This window comes from Lissotriton helveticus, chromosome 7 (genome assembly GCF_964261635.1).
Source record: "Lissotriton helveticus chromosome 7, aLisHel1.1, whole genome shotgun sequence".
NCBI classification, from domain to species: Eukaryota; Metazoa; Chordata; class Amphibia; order Caudata; family Salamandridae; genus Lissotriton; species Lissotriton helveticus.
In genome coordinates, this window is record NC_136068.1 from 677,911,831 (window position 1) to 677,934,840 (window position 23,010).

General features: G+C 44.9%; 1 protein-coding gene across 6 annotated transcripts in view; it reads right to left on the reverse strand.

Moving 5' to 3' along the window:
* Nucleotides 1–23,010, reverse strand: part of ABLIM3 (actin binding LIM protein family member 3) — a 432,795-nt gene that overhangs the window by 88,239 nt on the left and 321,546 nt on the right. For 3 of the 6 annotated variants that reach the window (XM_078652993.1, XM_078652990.1, XM_078652988.1), the window contains exons 8-11: nt 21,370–21,428; nt 15,494–15,565; nt 11,837–11,992; nt 6,185–6,214 (exon numbers count right to left, since the gene is read on the reverse strand). In XM_078652993.1, coding sequence (XP_078509119.1) covers nt 6,185–6,214; nt 11,837–11,992; nt 15,494–15,565; nt 21,370–21,428 — 317 coding nt within the window. The remainder of the gene's footprint in view (nt 1–6,184; nt 6,215–11,836; nt 11,993–15,493; nt 15,566–21,369; nt 21,429–23,010) is intronic. The other 3 variants (XM_078652989.1, XM_078652991.1, XM_078652992.1) reach the window with 2 other exon arrangements.

Below are 23,010 nucleotides of genomic sequence, written 5' to 3' on the forward strand. Positions count from 1 at the left end.
TCCAGTGTCTTTTGGACAGCGGACTCCAAATACATAGCTCCAAGATTGACATTTTCTTTCACATTAGTTTGGTCTATCGCAAAATTCTCAGAAAAGGCGGCTAAAGTTATTTTTTTCGTATGTCTGCATAATTTTTTATTTTTATTCCACGCGATTTCTGGTCTATAGCTATTTATGAAAAATTTCACAAGAAAATGGTCAGTCCATATTAATGGAGTAGGAGTAGTTAATGAAACATTGGAGGAGTTAGTAAATAAGACATCAAGCGTATGACCTGCTTGATGGGTAGGGCCAGTAATCCTTTGTGTCAAATTGAGGGTGTTCATAGCAGCGATTAGTTTTTCTGTATCGGAGTTAGACAGGTCATCGGCATGGTAATTAAAATCACCTAATAATAAAAAATAGTCTGATGTCAATACGTGAGGGGCTATAATTTCTAAGAGAATGTTAACAAAATCTCCTTTATTCCCAGGTGGACGGTATAGTAGTGCCCCTTTTCATATTTCTTTTTTCCCTAGTGTGTTCGCTTTGAAAATTATAATTTCGGAGTCATTTACCACAGGGCTTTCTGTAATTTGAACATTAATGTTCTCTTTGGCTGCTATGAGTACTCCACCACCTTTTCCCCCTGTTCTATCATGTCTAATCATGGAGTACTCCTGGGGAAAGGCTATATGAAGATCGGGGATGGCGTGCTCGTGGAGCCATGTTTCAGATATGAAACATAAATCTGGTTCTTCAGAGTTAAGAAGACTCCATATCTCAAGAGCATGTCTTGGGATGGATCTGGCGTTAAAATATATGGCTGTGTATTTTCCCGATAGGGGACTAGTAGGTTTGGTTTGGGCGTTATCCATCCTAATGCAGGCGCAGGGAGCCTTCCCAAGGTCAGTTAATAATTCTTCTGATACATTAAAAGGGAGGCGATTTAAATCTAATAGATCTTTTCGTTCATACCTGATAAGGGGTGGAGTAGTTGTAGCCATTCTCGAAGATGGGGGTACGGTAGAGGGACCAGATTGAGCAGAGAATAGTGGCAAGGCAGCTGGCGGCGTTCGCGCCTCCCACGATGTTAAATAGGGAGAGGAGGCCAGATCGACTAGTGCGCTACCTTAGCTTCCGTCCGGGTAAGCGGAAGTGAATGTGCTGCCAAGATGACCCTCCGCATCAAACGGCATACGCCGCGGCGGACCGGGGTCGGGCAGAGTTTACAAATGAATCACTAGTAAGTCAGTGACTATTGTGGGCAGTGCAATTTTTTTAAAAAGAAATCATACAGTCGATAATTGCGGCAAAAAGTGCAAACAATGATCAATAATATTGTTTACAAAAATGTATCTACAATCAGTTAAAATCTAATAATAGCCTCCCACAGTTTTAGATCTGTATTGGATACTCGCTATTCCCAAAAGCGACTCACCCTCCTTAGTCAGGGTGCCGCTGCGCGCGTCCGCGCCTCCCACAATGTTAAATAGGGAGAGGAGGCCAGATCGACTAGTGCGCTACCTTAGCTTCCGTCCGGGTAGGCGGAAGTGAATGTGCTGCCAAGATGACCCTCCGCATCAAACGGCATACGCCGCGGCGGACCGGGGTCGGGCAGAGTTTACAAATGAATCACTAGTAAGTCAGTGACTATTGTGGGCAGTGCAATTTTTTTTAAAAAGAAATCATACAGTCGATAATTGCGACAAAAAGTGCAAACAATGATCAATCATATTGTTTAAAAAAATGTATCTACAATCAGTTAAAATCTAATAATAGCCTCCGACAGTTTTAGATCTGTATTGGATACTCGCTATTCCCAAAAGCGACTCACCCTCCTTAGTCAGGGTGCCGCTGCACGCGTCCGCGCCTCCGCGCCTCCCACGATGTTAAATAGGGAGAGGAGGCCAGATCGACTAGTGCGCTACCTTAGCTTCCGTCCGGGTAAGCGGAAGTGAATGTGCTGCCAAGATGACCCTCCACATCAAACGGCATACACCGCGGCGGACCGGGGTCGGGCAGAGTTTACAAATGAATCACTAGTAAGTCAGTGACTATTGTGGGCAGTGCAATTTTTTTTAAAAATAAATCATACAGTCGATAATTGCGGCAAAAAGTGCAAACAAAGATCAATAATATTGTTTAAAAAAATGTATCTACAATCAGTTAAAATCTAATAATAGCCTCCGACAGTTTTAGATCTGTATTGGATACTCGCTATTCCCAAAAGCGACTCACCCTCCTTAGTCAGGGTGCCGCTGCCGGTGCATCTGCTGTTAACATCTATGTATACCAATCCAACCACTCCAAGGCGCTGCACCGCTTACCACAAAAAACTTGAAGATTTATGCTATTTTAAAATGAAGCATACAAAGCATTATTCACTATGGCCACATGTGCAAGTCTGCCAGGCACCAGCTATGTATGAAGCCAAGGCAAAATCAAGGCTTGTAAGAGACTAAGCTTTAAAAGAGCAATGAAGTCAAAGAATGGAAAGTACTAACTGTGGCCCTCCATAACCCTGGCAAGGGCTCTCTAAGAGTTGACAACAGTGTGTGTGACCTCCAGCTTTACCATGCTAGGTCTGTGTGTGGATGATGTGCCGCTGGCGAATCTCAGGATAACAGATGGGTAGAAGAGCTTGTGGGTGCAAACCATGGAAGCTTCACCTGAAACAGATTCAAAGTTACAGGCTAGGCAACATTTGCAAGTCTCCTTATGGGGCTTTTCAACTAAATAACTCAGGTTATTTAGATGGGCCATACAGGGGCCCAATAAGAGCATTCAACTTTTCTCTGAAGGTGATTCTTCATGTCTGTTACATGTCCTTGCCTACATGACTAGATTGGCAGGAAAATATCAGGTGCCCTCCAGTTAGCACAAAGATGAGACTAACTGATTTTGTGGGTCTGCCGTATTGTCCATTTCCTGTCCTCTGGGTCAGCTTACCTTTGTTACACGCAATGTCGCACTGGGACAGAAAATAGGCTGGGGCAGCAAAATAAAAGTGGTTCCCATTAGTAAATTAGATATCTAAAAAAGTGACCCATGTTTGCAAACAGAAGCTGTTTTGAACTTGTAAAACAAGCTGTTTATTTGTTTTGCAAGGTGTGGAAAACCACCTGGATTTGAGCTTGCTGCAGGCTATGTTTGTGGTAACATCAGAGAACTTTACAGTAAAAAATAGTGCACCAGACCATAAAACAGACCCATCAACAGTCAATAAACTGACCCACACTCTGACCAATCAGATCAGTCCTTCAGGCTTCGCCCGATAACCATATAGGCCAGCCTGAACCTGGTCACACATTCCACTTATCAAAGAGAGAGGGTGACAGTGATAGGCTAGTCCAATGGCTACAGGGTGCCCAATCAATTCTGGCCTTGTAAACCCAAACTTTAGGCCAGGTATTTGATACCATTGCATCTGAGGAGGTACCTTTGCGGGGCTCATGTTTGCCAATGACTGTTCTCTTTACCTGTGAGAATCCTCAAACCTCAGCCAATTGCTCGTTGTGCCTGTAGCCTATGGAAATACAGGCAGCATCTTCTGACCGCCCTAAAGGGACAAAAGAGGTTACTCAACTGCCGTGCCTCTGACCTGAGAATTTCTGCGGTTGCCCCTTCCTAGAGGAGAGTTGGAAATAGCCATAAAATAACTTTGACGGGCTTAGCAACAATTTTAGTTTAATGCAGGTCATAGTCTCTGAGGGACTACTGAGTCACTGCTGTGCTTCAAGAGTCTAGGCACTGGGTGCAGCGCTTGCTGGAAGGAGACATATTCTAGTACAGTGCTTAATTTGTATAAAAATAAGTTCCAGGGCTCTCGTCAGGAGGCCACTGCAGCTTGCACCGCACATTGGCCCTGCTATGTTGCCAATGCTAGTAAGCACACAACTTCTAACCATCTCACACCTACAAGTGTGACAATCCGGACAACTTCAGCCCCCCAAAGTTATAATAATTGCTTGGGTGGCAGGTAATAGTCATTTTTAATGTATATTGAATTAATAATTAACTGTTTTTTGTGGTCAACTCTAAATTAGCCAGACAGTGCCACATTACAGCAGATTGTCACTAGCGCCGGTGTTGACAATTAAGTGCCAATGCTGAGCACTGGAAATCACCAGCTCAAATTAAGCACTGCTTCTAGGCCTAGGCCGACCAATTAATTGCCTGTACTGACTTAAAGGCAAATCTGTGGGAGACACCACTCTTATCAACATCAAGTTGAACAAATGTGCTCTGTTGTAAGTTTCTAAGACCTAAGAGCTGCAAAATGTATTTTGCGACAGGACCATGCAGCTGGAAGCAGACCAACCTTCAGCACTCAGAGCTCTTCACAGTCCATAGCTCCTTTTGTTGACCAAACTAACTTCCTCTGCTCCAGCTCGGTTCATTGGTGCGCCACAACAAGGTTCATCAGGTTTCTTTCATCCAACAGTTACAGCCCCCCAAAAACTATATCGTGCATGCAGAGATCTGCTTCTCTCCTCAAAGTTAAACATAACATTGCCAGAACTTTACTTTTAAGAGGGTTTTTTACCCCCAAATTATACTTTGAAATGTGGATTTGTCATATATTTCGATGATCAACTTTATGCTGCGTCGGTCTACATTACATTTTTAAACTTTCATCTTATTTTCTCTCCCTTCCAGAAACGTTTTCAAATGATAACCTTATTAAAGCTTTAGAAGGCACCCTTCACTACAGCTATATTTTGTTTTCATTGTTTTAACTTGAATTTTACTCCAGCCATGACTCAGTTAATTACACAAGGGAAAAGGAATCACATATTACTAATCAGCTACCTATTTACAATTACCCCTGGGTTCTAGAGTAATGTCAATGTTAATGTTAATAGTTATTTATAGAGTGCACTTACACTGGGTGGCTTCATGGCGCTAACAGGCTCAGTATGCTAACCAGAATTTGTTCATTTGTTTAATTGCACGCTTGCAGGAATAGCAAGGTCTTAAGAAAATTCCTAAATTGCAGAAGGTCAGTGCAGGACCGTATTTCCAATGGAAGGGAATTTCATAATTTAGGAGCAAGGACCGCAAATCTTCAGCCTCCTTGACGTACTCGCTTAAATATTGGAATGGTTAGGAGAGAGAGGTGGGTAGAACGAAGATTGCGTGAAGGAGTATGCCTAAGTATCAGGCTGTTGATACAAGCAGGGCTATTGCCATAAAAGGCTTTAAAAAAGACGACATCCTGTTTTAAAAGCACATCGCTGGAAGATGGGGAGCCAGTGTAGTTTCCTCAAGAGAGGCGTAGCTGGTTGCCATCTCCGTTGTTGAAAGAACAACCGGGCAGCATGATTTTGAAATAGCTGCAGTTGTTTAAACAAGTAAAGTGGCGTACCTAGATACACCGAGTTGGCATAATCCAGATGTGACAAGACGGTGGCAATCATAATCTGTAGAGTAGAGTGCTACACACCACAAATCACTTCAACAACTCCTCAGGTCTGTTCCATAAATACAATTTACAATTGCAAATGAGTCCTTAATTGAAGATATTCAACTGCAGGTTCTTTACTATGTTAATGTGTGCTTGTGTGTCATTATGTTTCCTATATGCTCCCCATTGGATGTCATCTTCACACACTAGAGCAGGCCTTTCCTCCAAGGTCCATGCTTCCATACTCCTCTAGGGTCACTTAAAGTAGACATGGAGTGACGTAGTGCTTGCTGAGTACATTAAGGCCACTAAAACGATGACCCCCTTCTTTAAGAGATCCCTAGTACCTTTTAAATTAACAAGAAACATGCAATAAAACCAGAAGAATTGAGAAGAGGGCCCTTGACAAGAAACTCTTCTGCGAATGTGACATACATGTAAACATACCGCTATCAACATAGTTCAGAGGAGAGGTGAGCAGTCACATCATGCTGCTATCGATTTTAGTTGATACACGACTGTAACAGGGGTGAATGCAATGCCGAAGATCACACAGCTGCTTATCTGGACATGTTATGAGTAAACCCAAGACCCTTTCACAAAGACTTAACACGAATAGGTGTGACTTACTCTTGACTTACTCCTGGATTTCTAGGAGTAAGTCGTAGCTAAGCTTTGCAAATTGAGCCCCTGGTTTCCCAGCCAAAGATTAGGTCGTTAAGAGCCCATCTTTGCCTGGTTGCACGGAGCACTTTTTAATCTTTGACGACCAGGTCAGCGCAGTATTATAAATACCTGGGAGTAGGGCGAGAGTATCCCAAGGGACTGCACCGGGAGGCGGAGGCATGATGTAGGAAGGCAGGAAGGAAAAAAGAGAGAGACTTGGTTAACAGTAACAGTTCATCCCACTGTTATAGTCCATTTAGGGAAAACAATTGTCCTTAAAGCTTTCTGCGCTTGATAAAACCCTAAAGGTGTATCAACATCCTATAAATTTGCAAGAGTACGGCGCTGCAATGGCCCGAGCAACATTTCATCGCTTATCTTCTTCGCAAGTGTTTATATGAAGGAGTCCTGGGTATATCCGCACTGGTTCTTCTTCAGGCAAAGTACAGGAAGAGGAAGTGAGATCACAGGAAGCACCCTTTCAGTAGTGTGCTGGGCAGGTTGGCAACGCCTACTCAATATTCTAACTACCAATGGCTTCCCAGTGGTTGTCAAGCATAGAAATATCGTCCTACAAAAATATCCTAGCCTAAATATCGCTAACTAAAATATTGTGATGGTAAGAATATATAGATAACTATAAAATTACTCTTTTTAGATCCACATTTACATACCTTGAAGATATAGATATATTCACCGTTTGTAGATCTGGATTTAATGTAGCATACCTATATTTATGTATACGATATTTTATTCTTTATATTGTGTAGGATAATATTTGTGCACCCTTCCCAGCTTTATGTAAAAAATTCGAGGACAGGAATATTGACCTACAAAAAAATTCTAGACTAAATATTGAGAACCAAATTATTGTAAGGTTAAGATTATATATGTAAGTATAGATCTACTCTTCTTGAGTCCAAATATATGTGTATATATATATATATATATATATATATATGTATATGTATGTATATACATATATACTTACCTTCAACACATTTCAGTAGTAAATACTTTATATTTTTCTAGAACAATATTTCGTGCATGATTTTCCAGTAATATACCCTAAACATTTATGGGTAATAGTATGATTTCTCGGTATGTGCGGAGTGCTGTGTAAGTGCGTAACAGGTCACTTGTTGGGCTCCAGTAGAACACAGGTGTATGTTGGCTGTGAATAATAGCCTCATAGTGGCCCTGGGCACATGAGCAGTTTCTGCCACGCGTTTGCTGGGCAGGTGAACTATTGTTACCCTGCGTGTTAAATCTGTTGGGAATTGATATGTTCCTTGACAAATATATTCCTGCTAATGGCCCTGAATAATGGGGCATCTAATGAGTACAGCTCTTGTTGTTGTCTGATTTCACTCATTCCTTCTGTACAGGAAGGCTTCATTTTGTGAGGTTGTCAAGCTTGGGATTGTAGTGCACATGTACCATCAGGCCCTTGGTTACACAGGGCATGCCTCTATTAAAGGTCTAAGTTAAGCTTCATAGGCCACGCCCTCTTGAGAGACTCCCAGTCTGTTTCATCCCACTTAAAGCCCTGATCACAGGACAGTTAGCAACAGCACCGCAACGAGGACTAAGCACAAAGGGCATCCATGCACAGTGCGCGGACCCCCACCTCACCTAACCTTTGTAGCGGAGGGATCCAGCCCTTGGCCAAGTACAGACTGAGCCCATTCCATTGGCACTGCTGCTGGCACCATGGCTCTAGCCTGGCACCAACAGGCATGAGGAGGCCAGGAGCTCATTTATCTAACACGCTTCAAGAATCAGTGGCCCTTCATCTGTCTCCCCTGGATACTGTCCCCCGCGTGGTGCATGTGGACCCCAAAGGTACCCGGGCACAGACCGCAATCTTCACACTTCAGATGCAGAATAAAAAGGATTACTCTAAATTGATCAAATAAAGCATTGTACATTCCATTGAAGAGGGTGCCCTGAGAATCAAAAGATGTCTCGTGCATGGCTTGTGCTGTGCTCAGTCTGTCTCTCAGACAGGTTGCCTACTGTGGACAGTGTCTGCACACCGGTGCCCCTCTGATGTCTTCAACACTGCTGGCACCACACACACAGTTTGCATCGCACATTGCTGGGCTGCAAACAGATGATACAATGAAACCGCCTGGAATTTTGTCTCAACTTTCATTTCTTTAGCACTAATATTATTATTCCCTGTGGCTGCCAGAAGGGAGCGCTGTTTCTCGTGGGGGAACTTAAAAGTCCTTTAGGATTTTTGGATCATTTGACCAATCTGCATCAAATCTGGATTGCTCAATGTTTGAAGTTGGAACACTGTTTCCTCCAAAATTTGTTGAAAATTGTTTGGGGGTGAGGCTTTAAAAAGAGGTCAACATAAGGTTTCCCTGAGTACTGGCGTTTCATGATAACTGCAACATAGTTGTTTTTAATTAACTTATAGATTTTCTGACACGAGCAAGGGTTCTATTCCTTAGTCACCATTCCAACATTGCGGCACCTCATTTTATAGCTTTAGAGAGTATTTGGACAAACGTTCATTTTTTGTACGCCTACAGCGTGGTTGTATGACAGAACCACGCATGGGATTACTTTGCATTTACCTTTCATGCCTTTACCACGCAGGCCTTTACAACAAATTTCGCTGTAAGGGCATGATTGGTAAAGGGATATGCGAGGTAAAGGTTACACCCCCAGGTCCCCGCCCTGAGCCCTAAAACCTGCCCCCCTGCCCTGAAAATTACCCTAACCCCAGCCCTAAAAACACCACAGCCCCCTGCCCTGAGCCCTAAAATCATCTCACAGCCCTAAAAACGACCCAAACCCAGTCCTAAATATCCCCCAGCCCTCTGCCATGAGCCCTAAAATCATCCCACAGCCTTAAAAACAACCCCAACACCAGTCCTAAACCCCCCCCACCTCTCCCACCCTTAGCCCTAAAATCGGCCCCCAGCCCTGGAATCTACCCCGACCCCAGCCCTAAAAACAGAAAACTACTCACCAAGCCACGACCCGATCCTTACCATTCCACCCAATCTCGTCTGGGCAGAAATCCTTCTGCAACACCTCCCACCCCGTCCATTCCTCTTTCGTCTAGAGTGCTGACTCTGACTGCCTTTACCACACATATGCCTTTACAACAGAAATTGTTGTAAAGGCATGTGCGTTATTGGAATATGTGTGGTAACAGCAAGCATGGTAATGGAACAAGTGATTCCGTCTGTGTTGTAATTGCTGTTTCCCCAACAACGTAAAATAAACTGACCACACACGTTTAAACCAATACACTCCAGGAGACTCAATGGGGGAAAGAGAGGAGTACAGATTCGATATTTCTGTGATACCTAGGGGATTAGGCTATTGCTCAGAGGAGCTCTCTGCCTCTGTACACATCCGGCTCCTAACAACATGGAACACCGCCCCACATGTTGGGGAATTAGGGGCATATTACCAACAACTAGCGATAATTATCGCTTAGGAGCCTTGCTATTATCAAGGTTTATCTCCTAAGCGATAAAAATCAGCCGAAATGCACGAATATCGCTGTAAAGTCAGCGATATTCATGCATTACCGAGCTAATGCTCTTAGCCATGTTATCCACCTCCCATTGGATAACATGGCTAAGAACTGCTCAGGACAGGTGTTAGCTTTTGGAGATAGCGATGTTAGCGACTGTTTCCAGTCGCTAACATCTTGGCACACCCACTTTGAATGTCATTAGTGATAAATATCTCTGACATGCAAAGCGGGGCCCAAGATGGTCGCTATCTCCTACTAGCTGTCGCTAACTGGTGTTAGCGACAGCTAGGTAATAGGGAGATCATTTTATCTCAGCTTTCTTGGCTTTTAAAGCCAAAAAAAGTGGAGATAAATCCCTTGATAATATGCCCCTTAGTTTCCAAATGGAACGCCAGAGCTGACACCATTGCAACATCTTTGTAACTCCTGGCAAAATGCAAACCAATCAGACGTGAAATCACACCGGAGAGTTCTATCATGCTATAATGTTCTCATTAATGCTGTATAGAGTAGGTCTGATGCAGTGTGCCTAACCCAGTTTCCTTTAACAATAGGACAAAGACAAGAGCTTTCACATGGATACACACTGTCAAACAATATAATATATGTTACACTATTTAGATCAAGCATGCCCTTGTTTATCAATCAGCATGGCATCATAACCGGTGAGGTACGGGAACCCCACTTTGCACCCAATTGGTTCACCTGTATATTTTTTAAAGAAAAACATGCACCACTTGCATGAGGGCTTCCTTTTCACATATTGAATTTGAACTCACTGAGAGGGGCTCACATTTCTCCAGGCTCGGTGTTCAACAGCAAAACCATTGCGAGACCTATTGGAATTGCCAATGCTTGTTTTTACTTACTAAAAGAGCGAAAGATGGAGGGTTTGTTCATCTACATGGCATGCATGTGCAAACACACAGCACAAAACACACACACAAAAGACAGCAACACATACAAGTGAGTTTTGCTATTTAACAACCCCTTTAACTGACATTAACTGACATTAATAGGACTACTAAGGTGCTGGAAGGAGACCCGCTTGTTTTGAACATTACAGAACGACATTCAGCGTATATGAACATGTCTTGTTACATTGCTTGGGAAATGTATGCTTTTTTCTAACACGAATACCTTCATTTTATCTAGACTAGGGAGGAATAAGGTCAATGAGACTGAGGGTGTTTCTGAGACTGTGGCCTTAGAGATCTGGTCGCACAGGAAACTGATCCCAGTTGCATGTACAGAGGCGCTCCCTCACATTGCAGCCTTATGCATTTACTGTACCAGCATCGTTTACACACCATGGGCTACATGTATCAAAAAAGCATTTTGCGATTACCAAATAGCGATGTTTACTGAAAAGATATTTGGTCATCGCAAAATGCTATGTATGTAAGGAATCGCCAAAGATTTAGTGATTCTTTAATATTACCAAATAGAGATTTGGTAAATAGGTGTGGAGTGGTGTGGCTCACTGGTTAGAGGCGGCAGACCCGGAAGCAGAGAACGGCCCGGGACCAGGGTTCAATTCCCGACGCGGCAGGGTCGTGGACCAGGGTCAACGGACTCGACAATTCTCGCCTCGGTGCCTACTCTAACCAGGGATCACACTCGGCAACTCTGGGCATTAAGCTTGCCTCATCTCTACAACGGTCCCCCACAGATGCCGGGGATGCCTGGTTTCACCTTGGAGATACCCAGAAGGGACCATCTCACAGGGAAAGCCAGGACGGGTTCTCCAGCGCCGGGACGCTTACGGGCAGCTGTGCGCTTTACAAGTCCAACACATTTACATTTATTATTAGGTAATATTACTCCATTTGTTCCTATGGGCCCATAGGTACGAATAGTTTTGCATTAGATAATTTGCGATTACCTAATTGGTAATCGCAAATTAGGTATGCAAAGCCAAGGGTCCCCAGGGACTAATTTTTTGCAATTACCTTAATTTGCGACTACAAAGCCTTTCATACATCTTGAAGGTCTATTTTGCATTCGCAAAAGGCAGAAATTTCCATTTCCACCGTTTGAGAATACAAAATTGTTTGAAACATGTTGTCCCATATGATTAGTATATACCTTTTGCCTTGCCGGAGTCATGTCGAGCAGACCCCAAAACACCGATGACGCCCAAAGAACTTCCCAGAATTCGCGCACATAAGCCAGCCCACAAAGTGTTCATGCACAGACGCTGCCATGCACACGGCCATGCACAGGGTGCCACAGAGCACGGGCCCGCCCAGATATCCGGAAGGGACGCCTACCTCCCCATAGCCGTATCTGTCCAGCATCTCATCCGAGGTGTACCTGTGGTAGGACTCGTAGGACATAAGGTCCGGCCGCTGGACATCATAGATGGCCTTGACCTTGGGCAGAGCGGCCAGGTCCTTGTAATTAAAGATCTGATTGTCAACCTTGGCCTGGAGAGAGACAGCAGAATGGAAGGGTAGGAGGGACAGGAGAGAAGGGCAGGAAGGAAGGGTTGATGAGTGAGAGAAGTGTGGAGAGAGAGAGAGAAAGAGAGAGCGAGAGAGACAGAGAGAGAGCAAGGTGAATGAAAGATGACAGGGAGAGGAGAGAGAAAGGGAGGGAGAAAGAGATGGAGAGAGAGAGAGAGAGAGAGAGAGAAGGAGGGGTAGGTGAATGGAGTATGAGAGGGAGAGGCAAAGAAGAGAGAAAGGGAGGGAGCAAGAAAAGAGAGTAGAAGGAATGAGAGAACAAAGAAAGAAGGAAGGAAGGACGGATGGGAAACATGGAGTGTGGTGGAGGAGGAGTGTGGACGAAACAAACAATAAAGAAAAGACAAGTTTAGAATATAAGTCACAGTAAGAATTATAAAGAAAAGACAATTTCAGAGTCCAGTCAGTGCTACAGTCAGGCAGCCTGAGCTGCCTATATCCCTGCCCCTGAGCTGCGCCTTTCCCCTCCACCTACATCCTGAGCTGCACCTGCCTCCAACTTGCTTAGTGAGCTGCACCCACCTGTCTGCTTGCATCCTGACAGCACTTGCCCCAGAGTTTGCATCCAGTGATGACCTGCCCTCACTGCTTCCTTACTGAGAAGCACTCACCTCTCTGCTGCCTTCCTGAGTGGTGCCTGCACTCCCTGTTTATTCTGAGAAGCCCTTGCCCTCTGTGCTGACATCCTGAGCAGTGCCTGCCCTCCCTGCTTATTCTGAGAAGCCCTTGCCCTCTGTGCTGACATCCTGAGTAGTGCCTGCCCTCTGTGCTGACATCCTGAGCAGTACCTGCCCTCCCTGCTTATTCTGAGAAGCCCTTGCCCTCTGTGCTGACATCCTGAGCAGTGCCTGCCCTCTGTGCTGCCTTCCTGAGCAGTGCCTGCCCTCCCTGCTTATTCTGAGAAGCCCTTGTCCTCTGTGCTGACATCCTGAGCAGTGCCTGCCCTCCCTGCTTATTCTGAGAAGCCCTTGCCCTCTGTGCTGACATCCTGAGCAGTGCCTGCCCTCCCTGCTTATTCTGAGAAGCCCTTGTCCTCTGTGCTGACATCCTGAGCAGTGCCTGCCCTCCCTGCTTATTCTGGGAAGCCCTTGCCCTCTGTGCTGACATCCTGAGCAGTGCCTGCCCTCCCTGCTTATTCTGAGAAGCCCTTGCCCTCTGTGCTGACTTCCTGAGCAGTGCCTGCCCTCCCTGCTTATTCTGAGAAGCCCTTGCCCTCTGTGCTGACATCCTGAGCAGTGCCTGCCCTCTGTGCTGCCTTCCTGAGCAGTGCCTGCCCTCTCTGCTTATTCTGAGTAGCCCTTGCCCTCTGTGCTGACATCCTGAGCGGTGCCTGCCCTCTGTGCTGCCGTCCTGAGCAGTGCCTGCCCTCTCTGCTTATTCTGAGTAGCCCTTGCCCTCTGTGCTGCCTTCATGAGCAGTGCCTGCCCTCTCTGCTTATTCTGAGTAGCCCTTGCCCTCTGTGCTGCCTTCATGAGCAGTACCTGCCTCTCTGCCGATATCCCGAACAGCATCCAACCCCACTGAATGCATCCTGAGATGAGGCTGCCCTCTCTGCTTCCAGTCAACAGCACCTGTCCTCTCAATCTACCCCCCTGACACCACCCACCTTCACTGCTTATAAACAAACCAAGCAGCGCCTCCCTGGGCATAGTTACACAGATGCTTGTCTGTGGCTAAATAAAAACACCAACAACTGAGTTTCACTTTCTTCCAATTGGCAGAAACATTCTGCTGAGGATCCATCGGCCTGTCTTAAAAACTAACACTTCAGTATATTCGCGGGCAATCTGCATTGCTTCGAACGAAGGAGGAGACCACGTAGCGGTCCCTGATGTGCTCAGGCCTCCTAGACAGGACCAGGGCCGGACTGACCGTAGCGGGCACCTGGCGTTTTCCCGGTCAGCCGGAAGGGTGGGGGCTGATTTTGTTACTGGGGTCCGGTTTTGCAGCACTGTTTTATTAGAGCCCCCCTTTAACAAAAGCGGGAGCGGTGCACATCACTGGCACCCACACAGCACCCCTGCTACGGGGGCTGGTTGAACAAATAGCCAGGGCTCCTTACTGTTTCTAGTCCGGCCGTGGACAGGACACTTCCCTAGCAGGGGAATCGGCCTTAACAATGCGGGCTGAGTCACAGGTGCCGTTTCCCCGCAAGCCGAACCACACTTGCCTTAACCACGCATATGTCTTAACCACGCATATGTCTTAACCACGCATATGTCTTAACCACGCATATGTCTTAACCACGCATATGTCTTAACCACGCATATGCGTGGTTAAGGCAGTGCTCAGTCTAGATGCTGGAACGGGCGGCAGGAAGAGGAAGGATTGGGAGAGGCGCTGTCAGGTAAGAGGGGCTGGGGTCGGGATTTGGGGGGAGGGTAGTTTTTCGGGGTAGGGTAGTTTTTAGGGCTCTGGGGGTCGGGTTGTTTATAGGTCAGAGGGTTGGGTTTAAGGGCTCAGAGCAGGGGGATCGGGGAAGTTTTCAGGGGTAGGGGTCCGTTTTAGGGCTCAGAGTCAGTTTTTAGGACGTCATGGGGCAACGGACAGTTTTCAGGGTTGGGGGCAGTTTTAGGCCTGAGGACGGGGAGGGCTGAATCGGGGTAGTGTACACGGGTAGGGGTCAGTTTTTAGGGCTCAGTGCGGGGGTCTCTGGTTGGGATAGTGTTTAGGGTGTGGGGGCTGTTTTTAAGGCTCAGGGTGGAAGGAAGGGACAGTTTTCAGGGCTGGGGCACTTTTAGGCCTAAGGGCGGGGGCTGGTCAGGGTGGTTTACAGGGGTAGGTGATCAGTTTATACGGCTCAGGGTGGCGGGACAGGGGTCGGGGTAGATATAAGTGTGTGGGGACAGTTTTTAGGACTCAGGGCGGGGTAAAAGAGACAGTTTTTCAGGGCTGCGGGCAGGGATTTGAACTTTACCACACATGTCTCTTTACCAATCCTGTCTTTACCATGAAATTCTGTTGTAATGGCGTGTGTGGTAAAGGCATACGTGGTAAAGATGCGGTCATGGTTGAGACCACGTGGTTCAGGCATGCGTTGTTGAGGCATGCGTTGTACCATCACACAACCCCTTAGCCGCCCTTCTTCATATTCATAACAAGAATTTTGTACCATTCGAGCAATTCGGTTCAATGGAGTTAAACCTCACTGCAAGCGAAGCCAGCATAATGCCAGCCTTAGCAGGTGGACATGCAGTGTCATGCACTGCTGCCCTTATATAACCCTTCAAACCCATGAAGAGGCCACAGGGCACACCAATTTATAACATGATCTGCCTCCGAGTCCACAAATAAAGGGCTGCACTGCACAACAATAACACAACAAGCCATGTATACATCTCCTTTTATATAGAGCACCCTCTTTATCCACATGAACCTCTTTGTTGGGTCTGGAGAGTGCATCTCTTAATGTTTCTCAAACACATGCATGTCTTCAGCAAGCGCACAGGTTTCTTTACTCACACAGATGACTCTGTTGGGGGAACCGATGCTGGATCCTGGAGGCGAGATGGACGTTTCCGACATTCTTCTGTGCTGTGTGGACACAGGGAAGCAAGAGAAGTTAATTTGAGAGAGGAACAGGCGGGGGGAGCGGTTCACCTCTCCTGAGTCAGTAGCGAGATTTCAGAACATGAAATGTGATCTTGGAAAAGTTTAGTAACAAAGACATCAGGATGTTTGAGGGACATCCCTCCTCTTACACCCAGGGTCTGAAGCTGTGCAACCTTGCTTCTGTCACAGAGCTCCTGAGTTAAGCCTGGAGGGCCACAGGGGAGAAATACAAACCGCAAGACTAATACAACACACTTTATATAGGTGTGGCCTAGAAACACAGCCCACAACTCTCCAGTATAGTGTGTCTAACCCAACATCATGCCTTCAGGGTCCAAGCAGACCCTGGCTCGCCAGTCAGATTGCACATGTGACCTTGGGTCCATCATGTTGGATTAATGAATCATGACATAAGGGATCTGAGGAACATAAAGCTTGCGGAGAAGTGAGGCAGCCAGAGAAAGGTGTCAGTGGGAAACTAACATTATCCATTGCGTCCACCATGCTGTGATGCTGACCCAAGCATCATTGTGCTAGTTCTTGGCACATTGTTGGCATCTATGGTATGATGGTTCTCAATAGCCGCTCTAGATATAATGACAGCCCTAGTATAAAGGTTGCATTTATTGGCAAACTGTGCTCGTTCAAGGCATGATGATGACGATGATAGTAATCCCTGGCGTAATTGGTGGCATCCAATGCATGTGGTGGACACTTCTGTTGGAACATTACGGACGCCCGTGGCATGATGATGCCAACGCCTAGTAAAGTGCTAGCTGTTCTTATTTGTTATTGGTGGTGATTCCTGATAAACCGGGGACATTTGTGACAAGACAATGTCCACCCTTGATAAATTGCTGATTTAAGCACAATTCGGGGGCCATATTATACAAAGTGCCCTGGGGGCGCAATATTCCTCCCAGGGGAGAAGAGGAGAGGAGAAAAAAAAAATATATATATATATATATATGTGTGTATGTATATATATATATATATGTAAGTCAAAACCTGGTATTATCCTTTTTGAAGAAACCAGAGTCGAGGCCCAAATATATTCTCAGTGCTCAAGGTTGAGCACTGAGAATATATTTGGGCCTCGACTCTGGTTTCTTCAAAAAGGATAATACCAGGTTTTGACTTATTTAAAGGATCGGCGATCCTGTCGAGCGCCCGCCGTGCAAGCGGCAGAAGCACGCCGCTTTTTCGTGTTGTATATATATATATATATATATATATACATACATACACCTCACTGAAGGCTCAAGACATATGTCTGGCTCAGCTCAAGGTACTCGAGAATCATCAAGCCAAAACGAGCTGAGATATTGTGTGGCATCTGCCTACGACCATAGGTCTAACCTCATGTGCCAAGAAGACAAAGCACTAACTTTCGATGTAAAACAGGAGAGAGAAAGAGACACTCATCTATTGGGTGGATAGCATAATGTGAAACCAGAAAACCTGGGATGAGTCCTGTTTTCCCCGTTTGATCAAACTGTGTGAATCTGGCCAAGGTTTTTTATTATTTGACAATGCCCACTTTTTCTTCATTATCATGCATGAGAGCACCTTGTAATGTATGAGTTCAGGATGTGACCTTTACAAAAGCCTCTCTTGTGTTGGATTTAATAGACTACACTGTAGCTCTATGAATTGATTCTAAGCCACATATAGCATGCACATGGCAATCAATTTCCTTCTCCGCTCACTGATGGCAGTGGGATCAGGGCTGGAGGATGAATGTTTCCAAGTTCATGTTTTAAAATGATCACTTAAAATAAATTCCTGAATGCTATGATATAGTCTCATGTACTGAGGTAAAACCCTTATGCATTTTATAGAAATACACTTTTTTGAATTTTGAAGAGGTATTTTTACATGATGTTTGTTGAACGATTTTTATGCAGAAAATATCCAGAGCTCGCCTGCTAATTTGTTGCTTGTGGGGAGTGGGGTGGGTGTTTTTTTCTCAAGGCTGCTTGTAGACCCTCCTTCCTCTGTCTTTGCCAGGGCCTCTGTCAGCAGAGAAGGCTAAGAGAGGAGAATTTGCTCGCTTTGCTATCTCCAGAATCCTATGCTGGCGCTAAATTGGCGCACTTGCTCTACTCCTTTTTTCCCTGCCTGACATTGGTCAGCCCTTTGTGCTCGAGACTGGTATCCTGATACTGCGGAAACTGGTAACAGAGTGGATGGGTCCTAAGCTGACATTTTGTTTACAGGCTTTCTTTGTTTTGCTATCACAACTGGAGATGGGTTTGGAGAAGATGACATGGGTTCTAACAATCAAGAGCCAGAAATGCTCATCTCTAAATGGTATTCCCCAGAGCAGAATTGGGACTTTTGGGTGAGGTTTGTGTTTTCTCTCACTTCTCCACAAAAATTGATTTAACTTAAGAGGGAAAATGATTTCAGATTAGTTTCTTAGGAAAGGGTTGGACATTTTTCAATTTCTTTGCTTCTTTTTCTACCATATGCCGACTTTAATGGTGGACTGACTGAGTGCGTTTATCTCTAAAAGAGGTGTGTATTAGAACATTATTTAAATGATTGCTTCAGCTAGAGACTTTACAAATTATGAAAGACAATCTTGAGACCATTTCACTTGTGCAGCACACGCCAGGCTTCCAGATACCCTCAGCTGGGTGCAACTGGTGCACGACAGCACAGTATGCCCAAGTACAGAAAATAAAATGCTAGCCCTAGTGAAGGTGCGAACCCCTACAGTTCTGCACTTGCACAGGAAAGAGTGCATCAGTGAAGAATGATTGTACCAGCTTGATTGAATGAATGAATGAATAAATGAGGGAATTTGTAGAGTGCACTGCTACTCCTGAGAGTGTTCCAGTCAGTGCCAGAAGCTCACAGTAAGGAAGACCAGACAAACGTGCTATATGGAAAGACGGCTCATGAGCAACAGAGCAGAGTGTGAAGGGAAGCTGATTACATTCTCCACTAGCACAGTTTCATTAGGTCTTGGCTAAAAATAGCTTTAGCTGTAATTTGCTGCTGGGCCCCTCCTTTCTTAAAATATTCTTCAATCACATTGTATTTATTTAAATTTATCACCCCAAGATGGGCGGCCACCGGCGGCATGTGGAATATGTCTGTTTAATAAAATAGATTGTGCCTGTGTGTTGAACTACACCCCTCACATGCACAATCCAGACATCCACCTACAGAGTGCCGTCTTTTTAAAAAACACTCTGTATATTGATCAATGGTCAGCCCCCTCCTTCTCCTGTCATCAAGTGCCTGAAATGAGGATGAGAGGGCTGACCTGTGAACTGGTAGTATTCATGAAAATACTATGGGGCAGATGTATCAAGCATTTTTGCGTTCGCAATCGGGCAAATTGCTTTCTCGATCCAGCAAACCTAATTTTGTGATTTGGTAACCTGTTAATAAATCGCACAATGGGTTTGCGATTCGGTATTAGGAAGGGGCGTGTTTAGGGCGTCCCTTCCTAATACAGAATCGCATCGGTATGTGTGAATGTTTTGTGACTGCAATTGCGGTCGCATAAATTTACTACCTACTTAAAGTAGGTGATAACCCATTTGCAGATGGAAAAGGGTCTCCGAGGGACCCCTTCCCCTTTGTGAATGTTTGTAAAAACCATTTTTAAGAGCAGGCAGTGGTCCCACAGAACTTTTCATTTTTCGTTTTGTAAAGCATCTCGTTTTCCTTCAAGTAAAACGGGCTGCTTTACAAAAGAAATAGATTGCTTTATTGAAAAGCAATCATGGACGTGGTTGTCTGCTGATCTCAGCAGGCCACCATCCCGTGATTTTGGCGATTCCTTGGTGGTGGCAAACTGCGACCTACATCACTAATATTCATAAGGTAGGTCATTTGCGTCCCCCTAGGAATCGCAAAAGGTGTACTGTACACCTTCATACATTGCATTTTGCGCTTTCCTAATTGAGAATCCTTGAGATTCACAAAAAAGGGAATCGCAAAATTCTAGCTACATACATCTGGCCCAAAATTCTTGTTTTTGTGAACACTGCTAAGTTAAGTAATTGTGTGGGCCTACACTCAGGGCATTATGTGGTGCCTCAGAGGTGGCAGGGCCTTGCCCTGAAGACCCTGTACAGGAGTTGCCACAGCTGCCATTAGATTTCCTTGCCCGAGGCTGCCATGCGATGCAATGGCATTGACGGGCTGGAAGGAAACTCCCTGTGCGTCAGGGGCATTGATTTTTTGCTTCTCAAAAATAAATATCACCTTTGAGAGTTTATGCCTGAAAAATAAAAATCTTTGTAGAGTGGGTGCATCAAACATGGCGGCCATTGAGGAAAGCTTCACTGCCTTCAATGCAGCTGCTGCAGAGGCAAGTCCACCAAATGCAGGAAGACGTCTGTCTGCCAGGTGGGGATCTTTTACTATCCGCTCACCAGGCTACATGGTTGGCCGGCTGTCATACTCTAAATAATGCCCCCTGGCTACCTATCAGAACCAGCACATCATTTAAAGTGTGAGCATCTTCTTGAAGACCGCTCCTGACATCCATGCCATGAACGTGTTTGCTGCAGGAAAGGGTCTTGTGCCATTCTTGAACCGTGAGACCAAGAAATGGGATCCATGTCTGGTATCAAAGGACAGTGGAAGATGACTCTAGACGCTATATTGAGACATTTGGAAAAGTGGTTTATTCATTACTACCACTGGTGCAACACATATAGGGTTTCTCACAAGTACTCAAGATTTGGCAGGTGTTCCCAATAAAGGTAAGAAAACAAAAACAGAGGTTTTGAGAACATTTCTTCTTTTTGTGAGAAACAACTTACTGGAGAACAAATTTGAGAAAGTAACCCAAATACCCATCTCTGAGTGAGAATGGAGACCCCTTTGTTTATTTATTTATTTACTTGAGTTTTATATAGCGCTGACTAGACCCGGAGGTATCAGAGCGCTTTACATGAGGAGAGTAACATAGGTTACAAGTTACACATTGTTACAGAAGGTCCAACAGTTACAAGTTACCCACTCTCTCAACTAAAGGTACAATACAAGCCACCCAAGCGCTTATGGTGACAATGTCCATCTGGTGCATTCATACATAGTTATTTTGAGACCATTTTTGATCAGTCATCCATAGCATATGTGTAGTCCCATCCTGCAAAACTCAGTTGTTTTTTCACATAGGATAGATAAAGAGGTGAATATTTAGGGACACATTTATTTTTTATTTGTGCTTGATGCAAATTCTTCTTTTGCTTGACTTATGTTAAAGTTGAATTTTGGTTAGCCGAAATGCCTAAAGTGGCAACTCTTTAATGGTTCTTCAAACTGCAAGTAGGTACAAGCATGCTCGGAAAACCCTGGTTAGTTACGTAATGCACAACTACCGTTACGTTGTTTGGAACAGAGCTGTATTATCATTTCTATAATGCCTCATTTGTTATTCTATATTACAAGTGCATATGTGTGGATTGTTGAGGTAATTAGGCTATGAGCCATTGGGTATGACATTTTGATTTGTTTATTTCCTGGGAAAATGTTTCACTTAGCATGTATATAAGTGAATCCCTTATTAAAATCTTCCGCATAGAAAAAAATCTATTTTTTTATGTTTGAACAAGACTTGGTTAACACTCTTGCTAGGCTGTCTTGCACTCTTGATAAAACTGTTGCTGCTCTTCTGAAGAGAAGCCATATTGGTTGGACTGCTAACCAAAAGTGAGCATGAGAGACAGTGGAAAGTCATTGGTCTCTCTTTGTACATCTAGGCACAGAACCTCTCACTCAAGGTTGGGACGGAGAGTCGAACCTTCATATCTTACCTTGAGTTTCTTCTCTGCCCGGGCGGCTTGCTTGCAGATGGGATGCCACACTTCAGAGCCTGAAACCACAGGGGAAATTGGGGATTTATTCACACAATGAGAAATGTCACCTCATTTCCATCAGTGTAGATGATGGCAACAATGTAGACCCATTTCACAAATCAATACAGTCCCAAAGGAAGAGAGAGAGGAACCACAGACATTCTTCCAGAGTAGGTCCAGGCCCGGACTGGCCGTAGCGGGCACAGGGCAATCCCCCGTGCGCTGCACGGGCGGGGGCCGGTTTTGGACACCTGGGGGCCGTATTTTCTTACAGGGCCGTTTTTGCAGCAAAGCTGCAAAATCGTCCCTGTAACAAAATCGGCAGAAAACCGGCCCTGGCAAAGAGCTCGGCGGCACCCCAAACCCCCCTCACCCCCTGCTTCCCTCCCACCCCACGGGGAGGGGGGTGGGCGAGCACTTTGCCAGGGCTGGTTTTGGTTCCCAGTCCGCCCTGAGTAGGTCTCTATTTTCAGTACTGCTAGCAGGTCTGGTTACATGTACTAAGCCCTCTGAAATGCAATAGGTCAAAGGCATACAGGACTATAGGGATGTTGGGATCTTTCTGACAAGCTGGTGACTTTCAACGGCCAGTGGGGCTAAAAAAGACTCACCCAAATGTCACACCTTTTAGAGGCACCAATCAAAATATCACCAAATCTCCCACAGACCAAGGTTCCTCAACCTCTGCAAAGGGCATGTCACTTGTTTATGGACTACTTCCTCACACCAAAAAATAACTGTAAAAACGAAGACCCATACATTACAAGTTAATCTTCTGCCATTGGATGATCACCTTGGCTTTGCAAATTCTTCTTTTGTTTGTGTATAGTTTTATTTAAGGGAGGGTCCATTTGGGACTCTCTACTCAATAAGGGGGCAGGGTGTGCTCACCTTGCCCTCTTATGTGCCCTTTAAAAAAATATTTTCAGGAGTCGGGGATGGAGTTCCTATGTCCTATAATGGATCCTGACATATTTTCTTGAAGGTTGTGGCTAGCCAGTGTTTCAGTACAGAGGTTTCATCTCTGGATCCACAGTACTGAAATTGCCAACAGGAGTAAAAGCTCTCACAGCTAATCAGAAGCTAGTATTGTTTTAACATTTTTCTTTTTACTCCTCCTGTACCAAATGGTCTAGCTATTTATGTATTTTTTCAATGGGTTAACCCCTTCATGCCCAAAATACGTATTTACACCAAATCATACAAAGCACTCTTTATGAGTAAGTTCTAACTCTGCCAAATATGATGCAATTCATTCAGCTGCTTTTCTATATTGAAAGCAAACTTTCCTATTGGAATTAAAATGGGTAATTGCAGATGTGTACCTCCTTTTCTTGTTGGATCAGTTCTAAACTTTCCATGCGGGAGCCAACAAAGTGATTATATATACATTACACAAAACCAAGTGACTCACCACCCTGTGATAATCACTGACAAAAGACTGCATGAGACCTTTTAAAAGAACGTAAGGTGCCAAACACGATGCAAAATAAACAATTGTTCTGATGCAAAATAAGAAACCTTTCACGTGTGCACCTCAGAAACATAGATAGATGATGCCATAAAAACCTTTGAAAATTATATGATAAAATTGATTGC